Below are 25,137 nucleotides of genomic sequence, written 5' to 3'. Positions count from 1 at the left end.
AAATCGAACATGAATTAGGGACCGGAGGATTTGATAATGGTCGACATCGTGAGAATTTCAAAGATCGTGCTCCAACAATAATAGAATAGACAACAGACGAATAACCTTTAAAGGCCATTTAGGAAGTCGCTTACCTAAAGCAAGCACTCTGAGCAGAGTTAATCTTAAGGGACTAAGTGTGCCAATTACAGTAGGTGTCACCTTCGTGCGTAAGAAATTTAGTTATCCATGGTACATAAGCTTACCATAAGGTGATTAAGGTTCATTGATAATGTGAAAAGACACCAAATATGAAAAGGTAAAACAACTATAGGTAGATCGTCGTAGTACTAAATCTTAGTACTCCACTAAATGGGGGAATATGGTGTGATATGATATTAAGTCGGAGTTAAGCGGTTCAGTTAACTATGGAATGGTAAAGAAAGAATGTGGTAAAAAGGAGAAAGGGATGATGTTGCATTTATTCTGTTCCTGCAGATATGTTGCGACTCCAGAACATTATACAAGCACGACACCGGAGAGAGGCAGTAAAAGTCCGGCCATGATGTTATTGATAAATAAGTGTGAATGGACACTTGATATCAGGAGCTAGTGGAGAGAGATAAGTTAAGACAAAGGATATATCCCAAGAGGGATTATGCAGAATATATATATATATATATATATATATATATATATATATATATATATATGAGAATGGACCAACGAGTAATTAGTAGTTGATTCAGGAAGAGCCCAGTTATGGCTAGACAAGAGTTCACAGATAAATCAATAGATCATGCAAGATAAATGTAGTGAATCGTAACATGGTGAATTCAGTCTCGCAGATACGAGATCACAATCATTTGAAAAAAATTTCAGATAGGAGTTGAGGTAGTTAAATGTACCATTTTTAAGGTTTATGAAAATAAGAGAGAGTGCCGCTAAGGAGACAATAAATATTTGAGCTTAGAAGTAACCCTATGAGCACAAAGGCATAAATTTATGTAACTAAGGATTATTATAGGCGAGTAAGAATAATGAAAATTACCTTCGGGTGTACGATATATCAAGCTCGCAACTTTACAAGATCCAAAAGGTCTCCTAAGTACTACCACGAGAGACTAGCTGAGGAAATAAGGAAGAAGGTTTCCACCTAAGCATAGTGACCTAAAAAGGAAATGATCTTTGATCTTGTAACAACAGTCTCACTATAATATTGCATGCACTCTATAAGAAGGTGGAACCTATCATGGCTAATGAATGTAAAAAAAAAGCCATCAAAGGTGATGTTTGAGATCATATGAGGTACAGGAAATTATAGTATTCATGAGCAAAAAGACAAGCCAAGTATTCATGCAACAAGTGATAAAACGACCAGCAAAAGTAATTGCTTACATTTAAGGACAACTGAGAAGGCACGAAAGGAAATTTATGGTGCTAGCAAGTTAAAGGAAGGTTGCGAGTAGTATAAATAGATCGGTGTAGGTCCTAAGGTAAAGTATTGTAGAGCAACAAGGTTTTAGGTAGATAGGAGTAAGGATATGAAAAGGTGAGTGAGAAGGTGACGAGAATATGTATGTCCTCGGGATTAAACCCATCAAAACAAGGGAGCTGATGATTTCCATATGTAATAAAAAGCTCGGTATAGCCTGAATGAACACAGAGGAGTCTGAGACTAGGTGCATTTAGAAGAGATGGAATGCTGCCCTGGCAGTAGAATAAGGGTGTAATTGTGATAGATAAGAGGATGATGCTTAGGCCTTTGATTGAGTAATGATTTAACGAGAAAGGGATTTCATTAATTGCACGAGATTAGAATACCCCCATAAGATGAATCGCGTTGGGATGCAATGAAATACGGTTATTGAAGTATAGTATTATCCCTAGGTGGATCAGGAAAATCACTTCATATGTTCCCCGATAAGATGTGAGCCCTAGTGACAGTGTATTACGTAAGAGGTTGCAAGTTATCAGTGATAGATTATAGATCAACATTAAGGTGAATAAACAATAGATGGGTACAAGTTCCAAAGTTCGAGATGAGATTTGTTTGTTATTCTTAGATGAATAATAATGAGGAAGCACTAAAGGACTTAGATTTATACATATAGGATAAGCAGCGAGAGAGTAACCTGGAGTTGGGTAGCAAACCTCGGTAATAATAAACCGAAGTAAGTTTTATGGTATAGTATAACCTACCTAGATGTAGTAAATCCATAAGGATAGATATACAAGGCTATGAAACAAGAGATAGAAATAGTCTTAAGTTCGATAAAGTACCAAGCGAAAGACATCAGTACACCTATAGATGCCTAGAGGGACAGTTTGTCATAATTCTGTATATGTTCATAAAGTGAGGCTTAGAGATTGGCTAAAAGATGGAGGAAAAAGAGAATACGAGTTTCTAGGCTCCCATACAAGGACACAGTCATACATACTGCATGACATAAGGTAGCAAATGTTACGATGTTGGAAGAATTCCGACCATATGTCATGGTGTGACAAAGAGGCCTAAAAGGGGGGAATGCCCAAGCGTTTGGATTTATTCACAAAACAGTTGCTTAGATGGAAAGATGAGCATTAAAGTATTCGTAAGAGCCATAGTTTATGAAACTGATAAGCGCATCAGTCAACATTCGAGGACGAATGTTCCAAAGGGGGGAATGATGTTACACCCCAAGTTTTCATACGTGAGAGTACGTCGTAAGTCATTGATGTAAGCTCGGAAATGAGATTATATTTGGAAGCAAATAAAGTAAGTTAATCATGTTACCTTGGAGGTTACAAATATTTAAGATCATGAATAACGAGTACCAATAGGGTTGGAAATCTTAGAAGCTAAACCAATTGAAGAAAATAAGTTTCGTCAAAAGTTGACAAGTTTGGAATGTTATAACATGTACTTTGGGGTGAAACTAGGGTTCTTAACATGATAAAGAGGTTATTCTATGAGTTATTTTAGTCGTATGATAATCATTTTCTACATTTTGAAGGCAAGCAAGTTGTGGAACAAGAGTTGGCAAAGGTCATCATAAGTTACATTCATAAATTGCTGAAATTTAGGTCAAATATATCTGAGTATTTCTCTAAATATACTTGGAATCATGGGGTGTTCTACCTACCAAATTGAATATCTACGAGTCTAGTTTCTAACGCATTAAACCGTTCGTCAATACGACATCAGAGTAGAGAGATATTCGTGTTTTCGCGAGACCGCGCAAGCAGCTCCCAATGGGACCCACTTAGGCGGTGGTTGACCTACTTAAATTTATAAACGATTTGAACACCTATTTTTGCTCATTTTTCAGATAAAATTCGTCCCCAAACTTCTCCTAACCCTCATAAACATATACCACAAGGGTTTGAAGTGATTCCAAAGTGATTACATATTTCAACATCAAAACTTAGTTCTAGTGAAAAACAAAACCTCTTTGAGGTTGTGTTGTCATTGAGGATTGTTGTGGGCTGTATTTGGATGAAATTCCAAGTTGTTGCTGCTGTCTAAGGTGAGTATAACAGCCTACGAATTGTGCTTAATCTTGCTTGTATGTTGGTTAAGTTGTTAGGATGATAAACTACAAGATAATACTTGGGTTAGCTTAAGTCACTTCTATGGTGTTGTATTGCTATTGAGGGTTGTTGTAAACTGAATATAACTTGGATTTTGACTTGAAGTTACTGTAGGAGGTATTTATATTGTGTTCTTACTTGTTCCTAAGGTTATCTTGATGTTGATTAAGTTAAATGGATGGGCTAGACATGAACTAGTGAATAAAGTTGCTAATTGAGGATAGTTGAAGTTGTGGATTATTTTCATTGTTATAAATATATGGTTTAAGGCTGGAATCATTGATTAATGACTTCATTATCATGTTAATGATACTTTTATGTTGAAGTAAGAAGTCTAAAAGGATTGATAAGGGGTATACGGATTCCAATCGGAGTTTGCCGCTCGTCGTAATGTAGTTGTGACTTGTTGTTGTTATATGGTGTCTTGATATTGATAATTATGTATTGATGGATTGCTCTGGTCATTGTTGTTGGTATATGGTATTGGAGGAGGCCCTTGTTACAATGGAGATGCTGCCCAAATTTACGTAAACGAGCTACTAGCTTAAGTTATAGACTTAGCCTTTGCTCAGCACTGATTTTGAATCTCCTTATACTATGATAGATTGAGTTGACTTGTTTGAAGAGTTGCTTGGAAGGGATTAAGGACTCAACGGGTTTAAGGTATGTTAAGGCACTTTCTTCTTTCTTTTGGCATGGTCTAAAATGAAATGAACATAAACGATACGCTATTTCATAATGACTCTACTCCTAGCAACTAAGGTTGTCCATGTTGTTCTTTCCTTATAAAATTATTCTAAACAAGTGTGTATGATCCTTAAATCCTACTAAGGTTCATATTGATGGTAGGGATGTCCATAATGTTCTTAAGTCACTCCAAAAGGTTTAGAATGTGATTCCATGAGTCGAGCATGCATTATATATATGTATCTATTTTACTCTATCGAGCTGCGCTATAGTCGGCCGGGTACGACACATATTGTGCAACCACTGATCAATTGGGTTTACCGAGCTCCACGTGGCCGGGTACGATTCTACCGAACCTATGATGGTCGGGTACGCTTTTACCGAGTCCTCTTTGAGGCTGGGTACGATATGATGATGATGATGCCCACAGAGGTGAATGTTTTAAAAAGTTTATGTATATATATGTATTATGCATTTCATATCAGTAACCCCCAGAGGCACTCAGATGTTACAGGTTGTATCTCCTCTATCTCTCTCTTTACATTACTGTTCTTGTTTATGCTTTCCTGCCTAACATACTCGGTACTTTATTCGTACTGACGTCCCTTTTGCCTGGGGACGCTGCATTTCATGCCCGCAGGTCCCGATTGATAGGTTGACAGTCCTCCTAGTAGGCTATCAGCTCAGCGAAGGTGTTGGTGCACTCCACTTGCTCCGGAGTTGCCTATTTGGTCAGTATGCTTTGGATATGTATTGATTGATATGGCGGGGCCCTGTCCCGACCTTTATGATTTTATGTACTCTTAGAGGCTTGTAGACATATGTCAGGTGTATGGATAATTGTATGGCCTTGTCGGCCTATGTTTCGAGTTTACTAATGGTCATGTCGGCCTTATAGGCCCGTATGTCACATATATTAGTTTGTATATCATGTTGGGTCTTCATATGTTGACTATTCCCTTATGTTTTATTCTTGTTATCTCAGGACGAGTTTTCTAGCTCATTTACTCATGATAACATGATAAGAAAGATATGTTACGTTGGTACTCGGTTGAGTAAGGCACCGGGTGCCCGTCGCGGCCCTTCGGTTTGGGTCGTGACAGAAGTGGTATCAGAGCAGTTCTGTCCTAGGGAGTCTACAAGCCGTGTCTAGTAGAGTCTTGTTTATGGGTGTGTTGTGCACCACACTTATAAGCAGGAGGCTACAGGGCATTTAGGTCTGTCACTCTTTCTTCTTACTCTAGATCTCCCCATTCTTAAAAGGACCCGACCTGCCCCAATTTCATATTTTATCACACCCTTTATGGCTCCCTGTAATAGTTCTACATTCTAATATAAGCTTTTATCTTAAACTCGATCAGAATGTGAATTTTATATGCCTTTGACCGTTGACCAAACACATGTAACAGCAAAACAGTTGAGCTGGACAGAATAAGTATAATTCACGCGGACAACGAGCATAAATATAAATATTTTGAACAATAAATCATTAAAATAAGAAGAAGAAAAAAAGTAACTAAAATAAGAAAGAATATAAAATAAAAAAGATAAAGATAAAATAAGTAAAAAACAAAAGAGACATCTCCTTTTGTTTTTCCCCTCACCCGCCGGCCCCACCCCCATTTGGTTTTCTTTTCCTGTTTGGGCAAGTTTCTTTTTGACCAAAAGTGCTTTTTTTTGGGTCAAAAGCACTTTTGGCCAAAAATTAAGGTGTTTGACCAAGCTTTTGGAAGGAAAAAAAGTGTTTTTGAGGAGAAACAGAAAAAAATAGCTTCTCTCCGAAAACATTTTTTTGAGAAGCACTTTTGAGAAAAATACACTTAGAAGCAGTTTTTTAAAGCTTGGCCAAACACTAATTGCTGCTCAGAAATGCTTTTCAAACTAATTAGCCAAACACAAACTGCTTCTCACTAAAAGTACTTTTGAGAAAAGCACTTTTAAAAAAGAAAACACTTGTCAAGATAAACTGATTTTTGCAGCTTGGTCAAACGAGCTATAAAACTCTGAAAGTAGTGTTTTTGTTATTGGTCTCACTTTCACAAATCTCCATCAACAAACTAATTGGCTTCTCACTTTCACAAATCTCCATCAACAAACTAAAGGAAGGAATATTTGTTCGATTCATGGTAATTATGGAGGAGTCATCGGTCTCCACAGCTCCACAAGTAATGAAATTCCGAAAAATACTAAAAGCTCCATTGGAATTTCTCTTGCTCTTATTAAATGTTGGTTTAATGAACTTGTTAATTTTTCTGTAGTTTCGGCTGTGTCAAAAATTAATAATGACGTTGACACTGATGTGTTATATATATATATACAACAACAACAACAACAACCCAGTATAATCCCACTTAGTGGGGTCTGGGGAGGGTAGTGTGTACGTATATCTTACCCCTACCCTAGGGTAAGAGACTGTTTCCAAATAGACCCCGACATACCAACAATAATATATATATATATATATATATATTAATATATATATTAATCGTCAAATTTTATGGTGGTATTTACTTCAAATTTAAATAAAAACAGAGAATAATATTCGAGCTTATGTATTTCCTAAAATATTTTCCAACTATTTCCCCTATTCATATACTTATATTTTGAATTTTGACACAAATATTTTATAAAACACAAAAAAATAAACACTTTGACGCAATAGAGCGAACCCGGACGAAACAAGAAAAGCCAGAAAATCTGTTGTATAAATACGCCCAAAATCGAAACCGGCAATCCCTCTCTACAAATTATTGAAACATTACTCTCACGCTCTGTGATGTCTCTCCTCTAACGTTCAAAGTCTTAACGTTCATTAGGGTAAAGAACTATTTTTTTTTAATTCTTTTTCCTTTTCCTGGAGTTATTTTTCATCCTTTGTTCTTTTTCTTTTGTTGCAATGAATTGGAGTATAAAGATTTGCAACTGTACTATATATTGCACCAATTTGAATAAGTTTTAGGATGAATAGAGTAAAGGAGTTTCTTTTCTAATTTATAATCTTATGAATTTTATTGGGTAATTGTTATTTCATTGCTAATTTCAGAATAATGAAGTGTTTTTTTTTTTTTTTTGGGTTGCAGAGTTGGTGACCTAAGATGGGTTACGAATCTGGTGGCACATCCCGTGATGGGCGTGATGAAGGTAACATTTAATTTGTTACTATTTTTTTTTTTTGGCCTTGTTTTTTACTGTTAGTATGCTGGTTTTTTTTATGAAGAAAACTCGTATTTTAAAGAAAAGAAATCCTTTATCAAAAAATTTGTGTGAAGTGAAACCTGAAGTGGAGATCAAGCTTCTTTGAAGTAAAGCTCACAAATTAGGAAAATTAGTCAGAGCTGCGCATAGTTACATGGTATTTGTGTTGGTGGGACGTAGCAGTTACCCAGTAGAATTAGTGGAGGTGAGCGAACTGGCATTAATACCAGCATCATCAAAATTTTTTTAGGAAAATTAAAATATGCCAAAAAGTATAGAGATTTAGTACTATTGTGATCAAGTTGCCATTTAAATTACTAGTTTTAGCATCCTGTATACAGTAAAGTTGATATTAATCCTGCTCTGTCGAAGTTGAGATTCAAAAAACTTCTCTTCTAGCAGGTATAACTTTGCACGCCATTGTTTGAAGCATACACTTCCCTAAATACATAGCTTGACCCATGAAATGATAAGCCCTTCACATTATATGGCTTTAAGCTGCTGTTTAATATTGAACTTGCACCTCAACTGTTTGGCTAAGTACTTGCATTCGCCCATCAATGTTTGGTTGATAGAAAGAGATCACCTTGTTCTTTCACGGATTCAAATCCTCGTCTCCCATAGACACACCCTTGGTGCTTTGGAAAAACATTTAATTTCTGTGTATCTAGAAGACTTATATTTCTGTTGATAGTGTAATAAAAAATCCTATTCTCTTGTGTGTGTAATTGAGTTATCTGAAACAAGTGGGTTTTCTAGTATAATACTTGTTCATGAGTTTTCAAGTCAAGCTATGTAGCATGGGCGTTTAGTGATAGGCTGTCGTTGTAGCTTGGAGATTTTGTAACAGTCTCCTTGGAATTTTACTATTACGTGGACCAGCTGGTTGTATAATCTCACTGACCTCATCTCAAGAAGAACAATGTCAAAATGGTGCATCTTTGAAACAGTTACTTAATTTGTTGGAGGAGATTCTATATGCTTTAGTTTAATATTGATGTCTCATTGCAACCCTTAAGCAGAATATATGGGGTCTTTGTTCAAATGTTTATTCCTTGATTGTCTACCAGTAATTATGAGTTGGCTTGGATATGAACTATGAGGAATGTTTGTTCTTTTTTATTGTGTAATTGACAGGAAAAATATTCTTGTATTTGCAACAAAGAGCTTTAGATGCTATTGTTGTTGTTGTTGTTGTTGTTGTTGTTGTTGTTGTTGTTGTTGTTGTTGTTGTTATTATTATTACTGTTATCATCATCATCATTATCATCATCATCATCATTATCTTATCTTTGCTTTTGAGAGTTCCATATACTTCTTGTTCTGCATGTCCACTTCAATTGAGTGATAAGGAAAGCTTTGAAACCTGTCTGGATGTGACCTTTTCTTTCATTATCTCTATTTTTTATTTCATGTGGGGTGGGTGAGGGAGAGAAGAGGGCGCGAATTTGAAGAATACCAGCTTGAAATGTTATCGAGATAATGGTTGGTTAGTTTATCTAATTGATGCATTGTGTTTCATTTGAAGCGCCTAGTCACTTGCTCTGCAATATTCCTTGTAAATATCTAATCTTATCATAAAAAGAAAAAAGAAGGTTGGTTGGTCACTCAGTGCATTATGGACTGGGGCTGATTTCACGAAGTACCAAAATTGATGATATATTCAAAAGAGAATGAGGAAAGACGGGCCGGTTGAATTTCTTTGCTCATCTGATGTTTTTCACTGGGTAAGAAAACTTAAGTGGCTGTTTCCGATTTGATGCTATATCTAGATATCAAAGTAGGAAATTGTCTGTGGTGGTTTAGTGTAAAACTTTGATCATTTTAATGACAGAAATAAGGTTGGTTTTGTTTTAGTGCCTAAAAGTTGGAGAAAGAGAGCTGTGACTGGTGGCTTAGAAGTTACTGCTTATCCTTCCAGAATAAATGTGGAGTGTAAAATCATTTACCTTATTATCAAAAACAAATATTAACTGTGGAAAAAGTAAAAGAGATTGTCAGAGTCTTGTGCTTATATGTTAATCTTTATATCTCGAGTTTCTTAGCCCAACAGATGGCCTCAATATATCTCATTTAAAAAGAGAGGAGAATTTCGATCTTGCACATTGGTGCATCCATGATGTGTATACGTATAGATGATTGGGTGGTTTTATAGAGGAACATATTTTGGTGTAGCTTATCTACGTTAAAAAAAAATTGGTCTTTTGCTTGTATCTTAGTCTTCTGCTGTCTTACTTTACACCAGATTATGTTCTTTTTGAATTTACATCCACCAAATCCATCTCATTATTTCTACCTGTTTCTGCATTGTGAGGAAGCTGACGTTCTGAGTGTGATTTAACTGACGACTATGTCTGGTTTTTGCAGATGATGAGGACGAATATGAGGAAGCTGGTGGTGGTAACCGGCTTTTGGGATTTATGTTCGGAAATGTTGACTACTCTGGTGATCTTGATGTTGATTACCTTGATGAGGTAATTTGCTCCTTTTATTCTTTTCTCCCCATGTAATTTGACTCTCAAACAATTAGTATGCTGTGAGATCCCAAATTAATATGTTAGAGGTACTAAAGTGTCTCCAAGTACCAATTGAACCTAACAGGATAATTATTTGCTGAAATTTCAGCACAAGCAACTCATATCTATTTAGAAGGACCATGTTTCTTTTTCGTGCACCCATAATATAGTAATATGTATAGAAAATTCGATGTGGAGAATCATTCGTTTTTGTAGGTTCTCTACTTTTTGGTATATCAATTGTATAATGAAATATTTTTTACCTTATAAAAGAAATCCAATAATCAATATTGTTGAGAATGACATATGTGCTCGAGAAGTTAGCCAAAAAAGAAAAGGAAGAAAACCAAAAGAGTCCCTTTAACCTGTGCAAAGGAAGTATTAACTCCTTCCAGCACACTCTCTATCTCTTTCTTTTATCTTGGTAAATACTTAGGTTTATTCACAATTGCAGCGCCAACTTGGTTATCGATACTGGAGTTTACAGAAGAGAAGCTGTAGAATTTTGCCTAATCATCTAGGCCTTCAATCAAGTCATTAAACTGTCCGTGTTTTTCAGGAAAAAAACCACTACACCAAAAACTCTAGTTTTGTAAACATTATGCTCTAAAAGGGAGAGTTAATGTTTCATCTTAGAAGCATCTTTGATTTCTCTTTAGCCAAACAGTTCAGAATATGCCCAGGGTATAATTCTCCATATGCTCCTGCATCTTGTCTTGAGCCTCTGAAGACATCCCAGGTTGAGGAAGTGCCATATGGCACTCCAGACAATAGCTATGGCGCAGGGATGCTCTTTTTCCCTGTCCATATTTGTCCAGTCTCTTCTATCTCTCTTTTTCCATGCTTAACTTTATAACCTATAACCTTTATTATTAAAATGTTTTCTAATATTCTATTTGGCTTTCATGTTGAGCCGAGGATCTCCCGGAAACAGCCTCTCTACCCTTCCTGGGTAGGGGTAAGGTCTGCGTCGACTCTACCCTCCCCAGGCCCCACTAGTGGGATTTTACTGGGTATGTTGTTGTTGTTGTTGTATTCGGCTTTCATGTTCTTTTCAAAAGCCACTAGAATTGCTCATTAACCCTTCAAGAGATTTTCCTTTGTTTCCCTCTAACAACTTAAGGCTTCAAGATGATGCAATGTAAAACCTTCCTACTGTGTTCTTGCTTTGTCTTCATTTTTCCAACTTGATAGGGGACATAGTTATCGCTAAGGCTCACTTCTACGTATTAATTGCAGTGTATCTTTTTTTTTTTGATAAGGTAAAAGTTTATTAATTGCAGTGTATCTTTCAATAAGAACAGTTGCAACAACAACCAGATGCTATCCTTAGCCAATATCTTAACAATCCATTCCATGGAGGATGCTTGCCGGGTTTAGCACCAATTTATAGAATCGTAGTTCATTCATTTTAATACGCCTCAAATTTTTTCTTTCAGATCTCGCATGTTGTGTGACTTCTTCTGGTGTCTTCTTTGCTTATTAAGTGGTCAAATTCTAATGGTAATTATGTTTTTCAGGATGCGAAGGAGCATCTTGCTGCTTTAGCTGACAAGCTTGGTCCGTCTCTGACAGAAATAGATGTATGTATCAAAAGTCTTTTATCTGTATAATTTGGAAAGGGTAAATCCAACCATTTATCTCCGTGATTTATTTGGAATTATATTTCGGATCAGGTGTTATAAATATGAATGTTTGTTGCCGAATTTCTACCGGAGTAGTTTTGTTGCTAATATTTTCTCCATGTCTTTTTCCCTTGGATGTTCAGTTGTCAGCGAAGTCACCACAAGCATCTGCAGATGCTGCTGAACAAGGTACATGTTTTCCACCAATGCAATCTCATGCAGTTTCTTATCTCTTTGGTATTTAGTTCTTTGAGACTTTCATTGGCAATTCTTTTGTCCTTTTCTCTTCTTCCTATTAAAGTTTGCCTGTCAGAAGTGAAAGCACACTTAATTAAACGTTGTAAGCACAGGTTTTTAACCTGTAATTCACTATAGAAAGAGCCAGAAACAATTTATGTGTTTGGCATTGTGATAAGTCATATTTCTCCTAATCATTAGGAGCGCAATCGTTCTTCAGTGAAGTAGTTCTAGTAGTTTCCTTATTCGTAAGATGTTTATTCTCAATATGCATAGTTAGCCCAATGACATGCGGGTTATGGTTTGTTCCTCCCCAGCTTCCAACTGTCAAGATTCAGGTGCTTGAATCATTGGGAGGATCTTTACTTGTCTCATATTTGTGACATAAGCCTTGTTAAACTTTCTATAGCTTCATATCAAAGATCTCCCTCTTCTCACACTGTTTTGAGTTTGCAGACAAATGTAGTGTCAAAATATTTAGCTATTAAAGTAAGGTAATTTGAACCTTACTGAGGCCACAATCTGGAAATAGCCACTTATTAAATTAAAAAAAGAACCTAATTAGAGCTAGTATATCATGAGGATCTACATATCCAATCTCCAAGGTATGTGATAAGGCTACATGCTAGCCCCTAATAATGAGACTTGACGAAGGTCGGGCAGAATCCGTGTTAAGGGTTTGTACATTGCCCCTTGACATGGGTTTGTGAAAGTGTTGGCAAGCAATATACGGAGCTGGGTGTGTGTTTAAGTTGGTGATGGACTTAGATAAGTTAGCTAGGCAAGGTGCCTTGAGTGTTGGCAAGACAGCCTTGTTTCGTGGGCATTAGCTATGGCAATGAAGGCGCATGGCACTTGACAAAGGCATGCGTGCGGATCAGTGGGACGACTAAGTTTGTGGCAAGACGTGGTCATGAGCTTATGGACGAGGCATGGTCCAAGAACAAGGCAAGGCGGGAAGACTAAGTATGGGCAAAAGCTGGAAAACAAGTGTGCAAGACATGTGACTGAAGAGGTGTGCAATGCATGTGCTGTGGAAGATAAAGGCTTGTGCAAAGCACATGAGCAGTTGGCTAAAATGCTGAAGACAAGTCCAATTTCGTGGGAAGGGTTTGAATTCAAATTCAAACAGATTGGTTATGCTTGTTTGTAGGTCTGTCATGTGCATGGCACATTGTTAAACTGCCCCTAACTGCCACTTTGTAAAACTGCCATAGGCAGCCCCCTTTTATGTGTATATTTCATTTGGGATTAAGGCGAGTAGCATATGTGAGCCTTTCCTAACTGAGTCCTTTTTGTATTCTGCGAGAATAATAAAGGTTGGGTGATTTTACCCGTAATTCTGTGTGTTGTTAAGTTTGGCTAAGTCTGAATAATTCTAAGTGTCAAGTTGTGTGCGAAAAAGTGAGGCTGAGTGGCTGTGTGTTTAGCTACTGTCGTGCAGTGTCAATAGAGCGAAAATTGACCCTGTAACACTACACAAGATTGGAAGATGTGAAAATGCTCAAGGCCTAACTACAGTAAATTGAGAAATACTGGAAATAATTGCCAAGTTGATCTTCATGTTTAGGTTAGACTCTGATTTTTGAAATAGTTCCACCAAATGGAGCTCTTTTGTGAAACTGAACTGCATCCGACATTCTTTTGTTAAACAGTCTCTTTATTTATTGTGTGCCAGAAATTCTTATGTTTGTGCGTTTCTTGTTGCTACCATGTCCGGAGCTTGGTGTGTTAAAACTCCAGTGGTCTTATAGTTCTTTATTCCGTTTGTAAATGAATATTCTTACATAAATTCACACCACATGATTTGGTTTTTCCTAGAGGTTACATTGGGTTTTCCTTATCATTCTTAAACCATTATATTTTACTCGACCTATTCTGTCTTTCAGAAGTCATTTCTCATTTCTCTTCTCTCCGCTTTATTGAACTAAGCAGATTATGATGAGAAGGCAGAAGATGCTGTAGATTATGAGGACATTGATGAGCAGTATGAAGGACCTGAGGTACAAACTTTTACCGAAGAGGACCTATTATTGCCGAAGAGGAATTATTTTTCATCAGAAGTATCTTTAGCTACTTTGGAGAATCGTGGTTCTGTTTTCGATGATGAAAACTATGATGAGGATGATAATGAAGAGGAGAAGGAACAGGAGGTGGTAGAGAACGCTGCTGAAGTTCAACCTACTCCTGAAAAAGGTTAGTTTAAAAGCAATGTTTTTTTTTGGGTACAGATTTTTCTTAGTGTTTATATTGTTAGCCTGAAGTACTGATGGCTGTCTACAATCTTTAGCGTGTAACTCTACCTTTTGATATTTAACACTGGTTGCCACAACTCAATTTATAAAGCTGTCTTCCTGTTAGTTTGTTACAAACCTCAGGTTTATTAGGGAAAGTTGCTGTTCACCTAACTGAAATTGAAGGTAGACCAAATAGCCTCAGTAGTTAAATGGTTATGGGTTTTTGGAACATTCACAAACCAGCAGAAACATGTGGAGCTCAAATGAAGCCGAATATCAAGCTGACGAATCAGAGTTATTCTAGCAAAACATAACCCAGAGTCCCTTCTGTAAGAGGGTGGCAGAAAATAAACCCAACATTGCAGTGAAAGCTAGATTTGATCCTAAAACACCAGATAAAAGTTGATCCTTGAGATGAGTCATTGTGGTTAGTTTGTCAAACTCTTGTTTTGCTTGCAGCCTTCTGTGCCTAATTTCTGTTTTCCTCCTAGCAATTTTTGGCGAACTGAAATTGGCTGCAGCAGCTGTGAACAAGTCCATGTGACAAAATACTCTTTTGGAGGGGCGGGGGGGGGGGTGTCCTATGAGGGAGAGCATGTCAATAAAGAAAAGGAGGGCAGTAGATGCCTTAACACCGCGACAGGGCTATGAATGAGCAGATTGCATGTGCAGCGGGAAGAGGCAGGGAGCTCTGGGTATTATGGACAGAATGAAATAGCGAGTCTTCCATACTTATCATATTCTATTTTGCTTGAGTTTGTTGTCTTTTTTTTTTAAAATTAATTTTCTTCTGGTTTCGAGATATAAGTGCTAGATTAGCCCTCAGTGCCTAAATCTAGTGATAAAAGCCCAACATGTGATGTGTGCTTTAGACGCAAGTCACGAGTTTGAACCCTGCTGCGGACAAAAGCTTGGTATTTAAGTGGAGAAAGCACGAGCAGACCCATTATCCATTGAGTTTCAAACCATGCTCCACTGGCCCTCGGGAATTTCTCGGTAATCAAAAAAGAAAAAAGGTGTTAGATTATTATGTGTTAGTGTCAGAAAGTTAAGAGTTGGAGTATTTCATAAAAAAAGTTAGGTCAGTGTTATCAAACGCGCGCTTAAGCCCTGAAGCGAGGCTCAAAACATGTTGAACGCTTCGCGTCGCTTAGCGGGCGCTTTAGTGTTGTCATCAAGGCTCTAAGGCATACTTTTCCTTGCCAATGAGTGTAATCCTGAAAAGGCAATACTAAACAATTGATAATTCACTTTATCGTAAATTTTCTTCAATTTTTTTGTATGTATATTTTGTATTTATGCTTATAGATATTAGTCTTGGACTATACATACATATCTATAGTTTTTCTCCATTTGCGTCTTTCTTCATTAAAGCCCACGCTATGCGCTTAAACCCCCAACAGACCTTAGAGCTTTTTTGCGCTTTTCGCCTTTGATAACACTGAGTTAGGTAAAATATCAGAAAAGTTAAAGTTCTCAAGATAGATATAGTTCCGGATTGGCTAAATATGTTGTGTTTATTGTTGCATATATGTTAATCTTTTTTTTTTTTCCGCATGATATCTTAGTTACGATTTTGGTATAGGTGTAAGTAGCGTCCAACTAGTGGTAGGTTGCCCTGTATCTCTTGCTCGACCTTTATTTTTGCTTACATAATTTTTCTTTCCTCTTTCAATGGTCATTCTAGCGTTATCTCTTTATTTCTGGTAATAGTTTCCGGTTATAGTCCTGTCGACATTGCGGCTATTTGGTGAATGTTTTGGTCTTTTTTCGGTTTGTGGTATCACATCTCGTTTTCGGTGACTGTTTTACTGGCATCGCTTTTTTTTTTTTGGTGACCGCTTTGGCGGCACTGCACATCTTCTAGGTAACAATTTTGGTTGCACTGCTCCTTTTTGGTAGTGACTGTCACGTCTACGCCCACCTCTTTTCATGTTATTTTAGCCATTGTTCCGGCATCAAGTTTCTGACAAGATACTGTCAAACTTTTTCAACGAGATTCCACGTCATCAAAACAATTCTAGTGGGATTGTGGTTTTCTTAACTTTCAGTGACCAATCCAGCAATTATGTCCAAAAAATCTCTTTGCATCTTCACTTAGACCTATTTGTCTTTGTAGGGGAGTACAACAATGATGCTGAAGTGATTTTTCATGGGAAGAAGCTTCCAGAAGAAGTTCTATCCCCGGATGCTCCCGAATCTAGTGAAGATCTTCAAGAGGTCAATCCGTTACTAATTAAATAGAAAACCTACTTATTTTTTATGTTCTTTTAATTCCGACTTGTAGCATTGAAGTGCATGCCATCTCTTTCTTTCTAGCTTCTCATCCTTTCCTTCTTGTGAAATAGATCATCAAACAATTGATATCCTTGTGTCACTTTCTATTTACGAGCAATGTTTTCAAAGGCTTCTTGATGTTTTCCTGAAATAGCTTTTGGACTAGTTTATATTTTTGCTTGACAATAATTTCTTGTGGTACTTGAAGATAGACGATGCAGTTTAATACTTTTTATAAATGCCTTAAATTATTGTATTTATAGTGGCTGAAGTACTTGGGACATACGGATTTTTTTGTCAGTTAAAATCCTATAATGTTTTGCCACTGCATTCAACAACTTTGTCTGATCTTGCATCTGTTGGACCACTCTTAGTAATATACAACAATCAGGGGTCGTTTGGTTTGAATACGGGTTATTCTAGGATTAGTTATGTTGGGATTAGTTATGCTGTGATTAGTTATCCTGGTATTGTTTTTTTTCCAATGTTTGGTATGTTGTATTAAAAATGACATTGCATAATTTCTAAAAAGAAGGTATAAGTTATCCCGGCACTAATTACCCCACCCCCTACGAGGTATAAGTGATCCCGGTACTAATTTTAATCCCGGATAACTTATACCAGGTTTGCTAACCAAACAAAGTATTAAGGTGGTATTAAATTTTTATACCAGCACTATATCTACTTATACTTCATACCAAACGACCCCTTGTAGTTTTACTTTTTATGTTGCTTGTCTTTACAGTTTATCACTCTATTGGGAATTCGACAAATATTAAAGCACTATCATTTTAGTGTTCTGCCTATCTGTTCCACTGGAGATCTGTGTTTATTTAGATGGAGTTCTTGGAAGTCTTTGAAATATTGTTCTCCTCTATTCTGTACTACTACTAATGCTTGGCATAAGCTAACAATTGCAGATAAGTTTCCCTTATTGGGACTATAATTGCCTAATTTTGTTGTCTGCTTTAGAATATTTGTTGTTTTCTAAACAGTGCTGCTTCTCTATGCTGGTTGGCAGGAAGAACCTCTTACTATGGAAGAGCCAGTTGATGGTCAAAGCTCTCTGCCTCTACCTGTTCTTTGTGTAGAAGATGGGATAGCAATTCTAAAGTTCTCCGAAATTTTTGCCCTCCATCGACCTCGGAAGAAAGCAGATAAGAGGGAGCGACGATGCTCTGTTCCCAAAGGTACCTTTTGCTTATAAGAATTTTTTTATTCAGTTCTGTTTAGTAGTAGTACGGATTAATCTTTCTATAGCACGTTTTTGTATCAACAGACAAATACAAGGCCATGGACACACTGGATATTGTTGAAGAAGATGAAGTTACATTACTGAGAGGGTCCTATCAAGACTTTCCTTGGTTGAGGAGGGCCCATGTACATCAAGATAGTGCTTTAACGTTCCTGGATAATGAACCAGGAACAGTTCAAGGGATTGATGACTTGAAGCCAAAAGTTGAGCAAAAGGATTCTTGGTGTAGTGCTAAACCAATGATAGAAAATCTATCAATGGATCTTTCTCCTGATTGGAGCTCACCTATCTGTCCGGAGTTCTATCCTCTTGATCAGCAAGACTGGGAGGATAGAATTATTTGGGATAATTCTCCTCCAGTGAGTGATAATACTGCTGAAAGTTGCGAGATTTCTGGACCTGATTGTGAAGCATTGACTCATAAACAACCGGATGTGGAGGCCGAGTCTCAATGTTTTCAGTCAGAAAAAGAAATGGAACCCCATGAGAAAGGTCACAGCTCCTTTTTTTCTTGCAGTGTTTCTGTGGAGCCTTTTGGTTCAAAACAACCTTCAGGACACCTGGATATTTCATTATCAGAAGGAAGATATCACCCTCAGCTTTTGAGATTAGAGTCTCGCTTGAATGCAGATAGGCAAAAGAGCACAGATACTGTAAAAGATGGAGCCACTGATGAAAGCCTTAGCAGCGATGCCTTAAGGCGATTTAGCAAGCTTACATTACAAAACAGAGATATAATGGAGGAATCTTGGGTGGACAACATTATTTGGGAACCAGATCAACCCTTTCCGAAGCCAAAGCTCATATATGATCTTCAAGACGAACAAATGCTTTTCGAAGTTTTGGATAACAGGGATGGGCAACAGCTTCTGCATCATGCTGGAGCAATGATCACAACCGGTTTAATAAAGCCCAGTAATGGTGATTCTGCCGAGTTATATGGACTCGGTGGTTTATCCGGGCGTTTTAATATTGCCAATGACAAATTCTATCTGAACAGGAAGTCAACTCAGCAACTAAAATCACATTCAAAGAAACGCACTGCTCATGGTCTCAAAGTTCTGCACTCAATCCCAGCTCTTAAGCTGCAGACAATGAAGGCTAAGCTAAGCAAGTAAGTCTTGTGTACTTTCACTTGACAGTATCTTATGTAAATGGTTAATTTAACTCTTAATTTTTTCCTTTTTGATAAACTTATAACTTCTTTGATGTGGCGGGAAAAATTCCCTGTATACAAAAGATAGAAAATCTGAAAATATGGTTCTTTATAAATAGCGCCCTATCATCTGTACCATGATGCACTAAAAGTTTATTAGGTAAAAAAACATAAAAAACATGACCTCATCTATATGGAAGTATGTTCACACCCTTTCAAAGCTGTCTTGTTCTTCCTATTTGAACTATCCATAGGTGCCAAGAGAGCTACATCCTGTGCTCTATACCTTGTTTTTCTTTGTCTGATGGCGCAACTGAAAATCACATCTAAACTATAGGTGACATTGATCACTGTAATTTGAACAAATTCAGTGTCCACCATAACTGCCTTGCGAATTGGCAATGCAACAATGGTATCCCTTGCCGTTTCCCAAATATTTACATACGTAACAGCAACTGACTTGTGTAATCTTCTCTTTGTTCAAGTTTTCTGCTGTGAGATTAGCCTCCTTGCTGTCGACAAGCGAAAAATGCATACTTTACTCGAAGCACTTGGTATCTTACCGATCGATATGGATATTCTACTTCCTCTCTCTTTAATAGCCGGTGATTGATTGGCCAAGAAGATTCACTTTGCTTTCTCTTTCATCTCCAAGAAGATTTCCATGATATCATGCTTATAGAGTAACCCCATAAGGTTTTGGAACTCTTCCATCGTTCAATCCTAAAGATCTCTTCAACCTCAAGTCTGAAAGAAGTTTCTCCTCATTGTCTCCTTCTTAAGCAATTGACATTGTTCTTTGTTAGGAAGGGGATCACTCAGTGTGTTTTGCAACACCATCTGTGCTTCCAGGTTCTAATCGTTTACTTCCCATTGTGAACTTGATGTCTCCATAAATTTCTCCATACCTTCCTTGTGTTTTTCCATAATCCACATCTACAAGACTTTTATAATTTCTGGACTCCATCTCCTTTCTCGAATGTTATACTTGTTTGCTATCATTGTCATCTAAAGTGATCTCTATAACCATTTCCTTAAAAGAGCTCTGTTGAAGACAGCAGCAACTCAGTGAGGAAGATCAAAATAAATTGTGTTCTGCTTTCATGTTTTTGGTGTAAGCAGGTTTACACTGAAGATATTGTATCGATCCTAGAAATTCTAGAATCTTGCTAGGACCGCAGAACAGTTTCTTCTCTATTTTGCTCACTTGTAAATATGGTTTTCAGCAACCTATGTACTATCTCTTTTTTTTTTTCCGGGTAAATAAAATGTTTTATTGCCAAATTGCAAATTTGCATTTTATGTATTGTCTCTTTTAATATACACAGATGTTAACCCCCCCCCCCACCCACCCCCACCCCCCAAAAAAAGGAGCTCTGTTGAAGATTCGCAAACCTTTTATCCAAATTCCTCTATACTTTAATTGACATCCAACCGCAATTATTTACCATCATCCTTCGTATACCACAAAAGTTCCTAGACGTCTTCTTGGAGGCGAATACATGAGAGAAATGTAATAGGGGGGAGCCGGGATGCTTCATAATGTGCTATTGATTTTTACCTCTTTGGTCCTTTGGATAAGTATGTCTTTTGCCATTCTGCCAATCTCTTTCAGCTTTTTCAATTACAGATTTCCAACTAAATAATCATTATGCAAGGATCTACTGGCATATTTAGATATGATGTAGGTAGTAACCTGATATTGCAATTGAATACAGGTTTCAATTGTCCATCTTTCCCACTGGGATAAATTCATATATTTAAATGGATCTTCAGTCTTAATACCACATCGAATCAGAAAAGAATATCTCTCCCAGATATTATAATTACGATTCATCTCAATTGCAAGACTTAAGAGTATCATCAACGAAGTAGATGTGTGACTCATAGACTATCTTCTCCCTTCAGGCTAGTTTTGAACCCATCAACAGTAATTGCTAAGAAACCATTGAGAATTCACCTTCGATATGCAGAACTTCCCACGTCATCAATCTCACTCTCTGAAGTCCATCTTTATTATCGCGAAGTAAAAAATGCCCAATTTACGTTGTGGAATGGCTTTTCAAGATCCAACTTGCATAGCACTTTCTCTGTACTACTTTCTTCCGGAGTCCACCAGCTGCTTTGCTTCAGTAAAACATCTAAAGAGTTTCCTTCATCCCACAGGCACATTTTGAGAGGTAGCATCGTGTCAAATTTTACGTTCTTTAGTCTCATTGCAAGCATGTTAACAATAATCTTGCAATTGCTTCTAACTAAGACAAGGGGATCTAAAGTCTTTGGTTTTACTGCTCCATCCTTCATCAGTGTTATTGCTATTGTTGAGGTGGGTATGGCCATCTCATCAAAAAGTTTAAATTGTTATAAAGAGCACAATTTTATTAATCTAATCGTGTTTTAACATGTCCTTCACGTGTAGGTTTTGTTCTTTTTAATGACCCAAGCACACGAAGAGTTTCTTTCATAATGGTGGCAAGTCTTGAACCTAGGACTTCTGTCTACTCTACTCTGGTACCTTGTTAGAGTGTCCCACGACATTTAAGAGAATCGGTTGTTGTCTCTTTATATTTTCTCGAACATTTATCACCTCATGAACTATATTTTAGGTTTGGGTTATGCACGTTCACTTTGGTCATAGTATATAAGTCAAATGTGTCCCTATTCTTGATTTGTTCAATATTGATCGTCATCTGATGTTATCCGTGGTCTAAATGCCCAGTCTTAGGCGTGCAAGGGGAGGGGGGGGGGTGGGTCCATGTTGGTTGAAGGAATGACTTGTCTCCTTACATGCTCTTGGGCAACCCAGACCTCATACCTCATCAGCTAGCTTTTTGGGGTTGAGTTATGCCCAAAGTCCATTTTCGTAACATTTATGAAGGAGACATTAAGGATCTTTTCACCTTCTGATGTCATTCTCCAGTACCTGTTGTCCATGACCAGGATCACCATGCTTCCACGTTCCAGTGTGTCGAAGAAAAGAAAATTCCGCACTCTCCTGAGCTCCTAGTTTATTTTAGTATTCTCAATTTCTTAGAGCTGCAACATTCTTTGATAAGATTTTGAGAAAGGTAATGAGATGGGAAGGCTCTTATTTTGTATGATGTAATCGTGCTAGAAGGACAGTCATCCTACGTGCCAGCGAACACACATTAAGCATAGGCTCCACAAGTGCCTCTTCTTGTGATAGTTACTTGCTAGTAAAAAAAAATGTTAGTGATTTGAGCTTTTTTGGTGATGTGAAAGGGTGAGGGTTGAAGATTGCAATGAAGGCAGATTAAATTGACAAACAGTTGAGTTGAGTTTGAATACATTTTCTCTCCTTCAAGCCCCTCTTTTCTTTGATTGAGCTCGACTCTGTAGATCTCAGTTCGCAATGTTAGAGAATACATTTGACTCTCATTGGTTGTAAAAGGGTCTCCGAGGGTTTTATAATATCCGGGTCGCTCCCCCGTTACCTTAAAGTTTTGGGTTGGATGCTCAGGTTCTTTCACATGGCATTAGAGCCAAAGTATGGTGAGCCTGTGTCAAAACAGCGTTCTCTTCTCATGTTTTATCGCTCTGGGCTTCTCTCTCTCAACTTGACACATGGAGTTGCTGTGGACTTCTCTCTCTTAAATCAGCATAGGCGTTGCTCTAGGCTCACTCAATAGCTTGTTGAGCCTACTGTCTTTCCCTCTGTTTCAGGCCCACTATTGTCAAGCCACCACTTTCTTTATCTAAACCAAAAAAAATAAAGAACATTCAGTTCACGTGCAAACTCAAGAACCAGGTTACACGTGTGAGAGGTATTAGGGAATATACTTGTCCCTCATTGGTTGTGCGAGGGTTTTCAAAGGGGCCATTGCCTTAAGATTTTGGGTTGGATGCTCAGATTCTTCACACGCCAGATGTACTGTGAGAGATTGTTTGGATGAACTGAAGTCTAGAGATATGGAAGAGCTTCTCTCTCTAACTAGCTATTACCTCACACAAAACAATCTTCCACTCTAATTGTTCTCTGCTTGTGTACTTGTGTAGACAGAGGTAACTTAGCTTTTGCAGTTCAAGGAACAAATTTGGCGTGTATTTATCAGTTGGCTTAGGCAACCCAAAGGCAAAAAAAAGTTTGTCCTTGCACCAGTCCTTATGGACATAAGTGCGATGTTAGATCTACCTAATCACCTCTTTTAATAAGATTTAGAAGTGTCTTCTCTCGGATTTATCATATGTATTGGTTGATTGCTTCTATTTTAATGTTTGTTTATGTGATTTATACTCCTCTTTGCAGTAAAGACATGTTAGATCTACCTAATCACCTCTTTTAATAAGATTTAGATGTTTGTTCTCTCGGATTTATCTTATGTATTTGATTGCTTCTTTTTTATTGTTTGTTTATGTGATTTATACTCCTTGTTGCAGTAAAGACATAGCAAATTTTCATCGGCCAAGAGCTTTATGGCATCCCCATGATAATGAGGTGGTACTTAAGGAACAGAGAAAGTTGTCTACACACGGGCCGATGAAAATCATATTAAAGAGCTTGGGTGGCAAAGGAAGTAAACTTCATGTGGCAGCAGAGGAGACCATTTCTTCCCTTAAGTCAAAGGCGTCCAAGAAGCTTGGTTTGTAATTTTTCTGTCCTTTTAGTTCCTAACCTTCACTTATATTATATCTATTTATTACCTTGATGTCCCAACTATTACTAACTTTCACCATGTTATTTGTTTAAAGATTTCAAACTGTCTGAGCCAGTGAAGATAATTTATTGCGGGAAGGAGCTTGAAGATGATAAATCTCTTTCTGCGCAGAATGTTCCACCAAACTCTGTGCTGCATCTTGTTCGTACTAGGATAAATTTGTTGCCTAGGGCACAAAAGCTTCCCGGTGAGAACAAGTCCATGCGTCCTCCTGGGGCATTTAAGAAAAAATCTGATCTTTCCGTGAAAGATGGCCATGTTTTCCTCATGGAGTAAGTTAACCCAAAGATTTTTATTGTGCATTTTCTATTGATATTCTGATGGCATTTTGTTTTCAGTTTTTCATGCTCAATATCGATAAATGCCTTGTACCTGTTAAGTTGGAGGTAGTTTTTCTCCGCTAGTGAATGCTCCACCTTTTGGGGGTTCTGTATAGCTTTGTGGCATTCACTTGACCAATGAATTGTAGTTGTATGGGGCACAGTCATCTTGAAAAGTAATTTGTGACACGGATACTGACACAATAACAGGTTGTTCCCACAACCATCTGTATGTCAAAAATATTGAAACTGCTACCCCTAGGATAATCTATTTGTGCTGATTGTTGGCTGTTAAGGGATGAGTCTGAGTAGTTCACACCTGTAATTCTTTATCTGCTAATTTTATATATGCTACTCCGAGTTATTCTGTGTTAGACTTTGGTTTGCTTTGGTGAAGCCTGAATCTTACCTTCAGCATGATCGTTAAGTTCGTTATGGAAAACATAAGAAGTAGAGTGGTCTACCGATAGAGAGTTGAGGCTGGTTAGACACGAACAGTTGCATGGCTTGTGAATGCTAGGCATATTCTCTCCCATTTTCTTTTAATAAGCTTTAGTTTTCGTTTTCTTTTCGGTGTACAGACTCTTAGAGATGCGGTGCCCTCATTGTCCATTATTACTGTTTCCCTAAAATTGGATAGGTGTCAGTAATGTGAATGTTTCAAGGAAGATTTGCACAAGTATCGTTAGGACTTGTGGTCTAAAACATGCCATAATATTTCTATGCCTATAAGTGTATGTCGCTAATAAAAAAACATGAAGTTCAAATTTAAAAAGTTTCTAAATATCGAGAGGTGTTATTCTTTTTGGAACAGACTAAATAGGAAAGAGTTCCATTAAAAAGGGAATAGGAGTATTCTTTATTTGGAAATATCGATACTTTGCATTAGATAAAAGAAATGACAAGAAAAGTTGATGCTGATCCTAACAAATGATATAATGAAGTGATAAGATTGTCATTTAAGAGGGAACGGAAGGAGTATTATTTATTTAAAAATATGGATATGTAAGAAGAGGATGACAGTTGTGAATAAGATTTGTTAGAAATTAACATTATCCAGGTACCAGTGCTATGTCAGGAGTTCTTGTAGGGGCACTATCATTGTACCAACAGCATAACTTGTAAGACCAATGTAAGGAACAATTTTGCTGGTATTTGATTAGGGAAGATGGTCATATCGAGGAGATCGGAATGCGAGGTTGAATAACTGATTTTGTCTGGGGCCAGGGCTTCGGTCTAGTGGTAAAAGTGCAGCGCATGATGTGTAGAATAGGCGTACATCACGAGTTCGAACCTTGCAGCGGAAAAAAAGGGCATTTAAGTGGATAAGGATAGAGGAACTGGCCCATTATCACCAAGTTTCGAACCGTTTGTTAGCTGGTCCTTGGGATTTCTCGTTCATCA

General features: G+C 37.4%; 1 protein-coding gene across 2 annotated transcripts in view; it reads left to right on the top strand.

Moving 5' to 3' along the window:
* Positions 1-6,879: 6,879 nt before the first annotated feature.
* The window catches only part of LOC104234090 (transcription initiation factor TFIID subunit 1), a 29,498-nt gene continuing 11,240 nt past the window's right edge, over positions 6,880-25,137 (top strand). For both annotated transcript variants that reach the window (XM_009787591.2, XM_009787589.2), the window contains exons 1-11: positions 6,880-7,056; positions 7,320-7,380; positions 9,802-9,908; positions 11,471-11,533; positions 11,719-11,764; positions 13,748-14,008; positions 16,169-16,269; positions 17,348-17,516; positions 17,606-18,695; positions 23,136-23,338; positions 23,448-23,685. In XM_009787591.2, the coding sequence (XP_009785893.2) occupies positions 7,335-7,380; positions 9,802-9,908; positions 11,471-11,533; positions 11,719-11,764; positions 13,748-14,008; positions 16,169-16,269; positions 17,348-17,516; positions 17,606-18,695; positions 23,136-23,338; positions 23,448-23,685 (2,324 nt within the window). In that variant the 5' untranslated portion in view covers positions 6,880-7,056; positions 7,320-7,334. The remainder of the gene's footprint in view (positions 7,057-7,319; positions 7,381-9,801; positions 9,909-11,470; positions 11,534-11,718; positions 11,765-13,747; positions 14,009-16,168; positions 16,270-17,347; positions 17,517-17,605; positions 18,696-23,135; positions 23,339-23,447; positions 23,686-25,137) is intronic.

Source organism: Nicotiana sylvestris, chromosome 11 (genome assembly GCF_000393655.2).
Source record: "Nicotiana sylvestris chromosome 11, ASM39365v2, whole genome shotgun sequence".
Lineage (NCBI taxonomy): Eukaryota > Viridiplantae > Streptophyta > Magnoliopsida > Solanales > Solanaceae > Nicotiana > Nicotiana sylvestris.
Note: the sequence above shows the minus strand (reverse complement) of the source record. Positions and strands in the feature narration are given on the sequence as shown.